Below are 3,123 nucleotides of genomic sequence, written 5' to 3'. Positions count from 1 at the left end.
GGGCGGGGCGCCGTCCTTTACCCCAGGCTTCTGGGCGAGCCGGGTGCTATCTGTCCCCAGTGCTGGCAGGTGCTATCTCCCCCCAATCCTGGCAGGTGCTATCTGCCCCCAGTGCTGGCAGGTGCTATCTGTCCCAATCTTGTCAGGTGTTACCTGCCCCCAATCCTGGCAGGTGCTATCTGCCCCCAGGGCTGGCAGGTGCTATCTGCCCCAATCCTGTCAGGTGCCATCTGCCCCAATCCTATCAGGTGCTATCTGTCCCCAGTCCTGGCAGGTGCTATCTGTCCCCAGTGCTGGCAGGTGCCATCTGTCCCCAGTTCTGGCAGGTGCGCTCTGCCGCCACAGCCACGCTTTCCTGTGCGGGGTGGGCGAGCACCTGCTCTGCCCTGGTCCGCCCGGGGAGCCGCGACGGCCGGGCCGAGCAGATCGCCGCTCACATGCCTCCCAGCCCAGGCCCAGCTGCGCTCTTCTTCCACCCTGCCAAATTCTGTCTCAAACTGGGACACCGGATCACAGGCACCCCGAACCCAGCATATGCTTTTTGACTCTGGTTTGCCTCCATCTCAGCCCCCCCCTTAATGCCTCAGTCATTTTTCAAGGGGCTGTAAAAGTAAATTCATGGTATAAGTGATGATGAAAGTAACAAGAAAGGCCAAGAGGAAAGTAGCAATTCACTTGAATTATGAAACATGAAGACTTGAATCACAGGTAATCAAGACATTATTGAAGGCAATATTGAAGGTAAAAAAGGAACAGTAGCAGTATTACAGCTCATTACAGTGAACACAACCAATGAATAAGAAAGCAGCCTGTGACCAGTGTATTAATTAAAATCTTCATAAAGTGATGAAATTTGGATAAAATTTTGAACACTTAGGTTCTTGATCTTCCTAGTCATCTTCACATACTTTCTGTATCAGTTTTTCTGCACTGACAAAACTTAAAGGAACTTCAACTGCCCCTCAGCAGTTACCACCTTCCCCTACAGGACAGGAGTCCTTGAATGTCCCAAGGACCACAGCCATCAAACCAAACAAAGTCCCTACAATAATTATACTTGGTTGTACCTAGTGTAAACTAATAAAACAGGCATACAGCATTCTTTATCCTGAATTAGTTTCCTGTCTTTGTTTTCTTCAACTTGTTTCTCAAACTTTACTTTTCAGTCAATCTCCATTTCCTCTTATCTCAAACTTACCCTTTTCCTATAATAAATCCCAGGCTCCATTTCTTTCGTATCCCAGCTCTGCTCTCTCATCTGCTTCTTGACTGCTGTTTCTTTTATTTTGTTGGTTTCTGGCCACTGCATTGACTGTGAGCTCAAATGTCCATCCAATTCTGGATGTTATCTATATTTCCTATCCACTTGTACTTTCTAGATCTTCCATTTTCTGTCTCAATTTCTAATTTTCCTGCTCAGCCAATTCTTATCTTTCACTGTTGTGCTCAAGTGTCCCTCCTCCTCCTCCCCCCTACAGGAGAGGCTTTCCTACAGATCATGTTGTTCCATTGCAGGAAACTGAGCAGAGCCTCTGCGAGCACCAGGGAGACAATAACTCATACACACAGTCTGAGCAGCATCCCAAAAAAACATAGTCTGCTTGGTCCTTGGGCTTGCCTCAGGACCTTTGGAAATACTGGCTGTCAAACTTGGCAGCAGTTTCATATGAACTATTATTTCAAAGACAGAGACGATGAAACTGTTTCCAGCCCCCTGCCAAACATGGTTTTCTTCTTCTTGTATTTCTTCTATTTTGTCTTTAGACTTTTATATTGCATTTCCCACGTGGCAGGCCTTAAGAAAGTATTACAGCTTCTAATAACAGGATGGACTTCTAGAAATTTCAGCAGGTGTTGAACATCATGTTAATTCTTTACCTAGCTACATCTTTTTTTTAAAGTATTACGTTACTGTCAATTAAATTTTCTCAATCAAGTCATCCTGAGTCAGCATAGAAGCTTTTGGCTCAATTTGCTAGTATCATCAACTTTTATAAATGAAGAAAATAAATCTTGTAATAGGATGTATCAGTAACTGTTGCTGCGCCCACTCTTCATATGAATCTGAACTCCATAAGGAACTTGAAACGCAAGTATCCCAGCAAATGCCAGTGCATTGGACCTACTGCATCACAGCTACTTGTACACATTCCGCTGATTGCAAGCATTTTCTTAATTCCAAGTTTCTGCTACTTTTTTCTAAGTTGTGAAGAGTCTTTCAGACATAATACATTCTCAGTCTTCCCTGAAATCAGGTCTTGCCATTTCTTACCAAGTACAAAGACCTAAAAATCTGCGAAAAGCCATTTAAGCTCATTTATACTGCAAATTCCCACACCCAATTCCTCAGAACTTCACTGATATGAAAACACATGTGGTATGTTTTATAACAGCCCTTCAGTAGTTCGAAGTCCACATCGCTCTCATGTACTCTCCTGTTTTCTCTAGAAACCAGAACTGCTGAGATGTTTCCTCCTTATCAACCTTATTTCTACAGACTTACCTTAAGACCAGTGCTATCTTGCTTGTCCATCTTTTCAGCTTCTTTTTTGTTAGTCCTTTATTTCCAGTGTCTAAGCTGTTACCTCAACAGCAGCACAGACAGCCCAGTTCTTGGACACTCATTAGGAACAGTGCATCACATCTCTTGCTTTTCATGTCCTAAGTAAGTTAAATGTATACTTGTCAAAGTATGACTGCATTAATTCATTAATCACCTTGCATAGTTTACAAAGTCCAAGTGTACCAAAAAGCAAACTCAAAGAAGGATAATATGCTTAATACAAATACTTACCAAAGAGGAATGGGCTTTTTTCTGCTGTTTCCATGGGTGGTCTGCAAAGGCATGAACATCCAGATACCCACTCTGCTCTCTAAGATCTGCTATATCATACCTCATACCCAGCAAAGTACACTGAAATGTTTTTGGTGTTTTTTCCATTCATCACGTTTAATCAGGCAGAATCTACTAGATGCTCATACAGGGTTCAGAATGAAAAAGCCCAAACAAATTTATATGTCATGCACTAATCTTTTTAGAGGGAACTCCCAGTTTCATTGTTTCATCATGTCCAAGCACACTGAAGATACCGAGTTTCATAAGACTATATACACACCTTTACC

The 3,123-nt window shown here is 43.1% G+C and overlaps 1 protein-coding gene across 1 annotated transcript in view; it reads right to left on the bottom strand.

The window, feature by feature from the left end:
• TRPM6 (transient receptor potential cation channel subfamily M member 6) overlaps positions 1 to 2,899 on the bottom strand; it is an 88,359-nt gene extending 85,460 nt beyond the window's left edge. The window contains exon 1 of the mRNA XM_031058943.1: positions 2,795 to 2,899. Coding sequence (XP_030914803.1) covers positions 2,795 to 2,899 — 105 coding nt within the window. The remainder of the gene's footprint in view (positions 1 to 2,794) is intronic.
• Between the last annotated feature and the right edge of the window lie 224 nt (positions 2,900 to 3,123).

This window comes from Geospiza fortis, unplaced genomic scaffold, assembly GCF_000277835.1.
Source record: "Geospiza fortis unplaced genomic scaffold, GeoFor_1.0 scaffold279, whole genome shotgun sequence".
Taxonomy (NCBI): Eukaryota; Metazoa; Chordata; class Aves; order Passeriformes; family Thraupidae; genus Geospiza; species Geospiza fortis.
The sequence above is the reverse complement of the archived record's forward strand: the minus strand, read 5'-3'. Positions and strand labels throughout refer to the sequence as shown.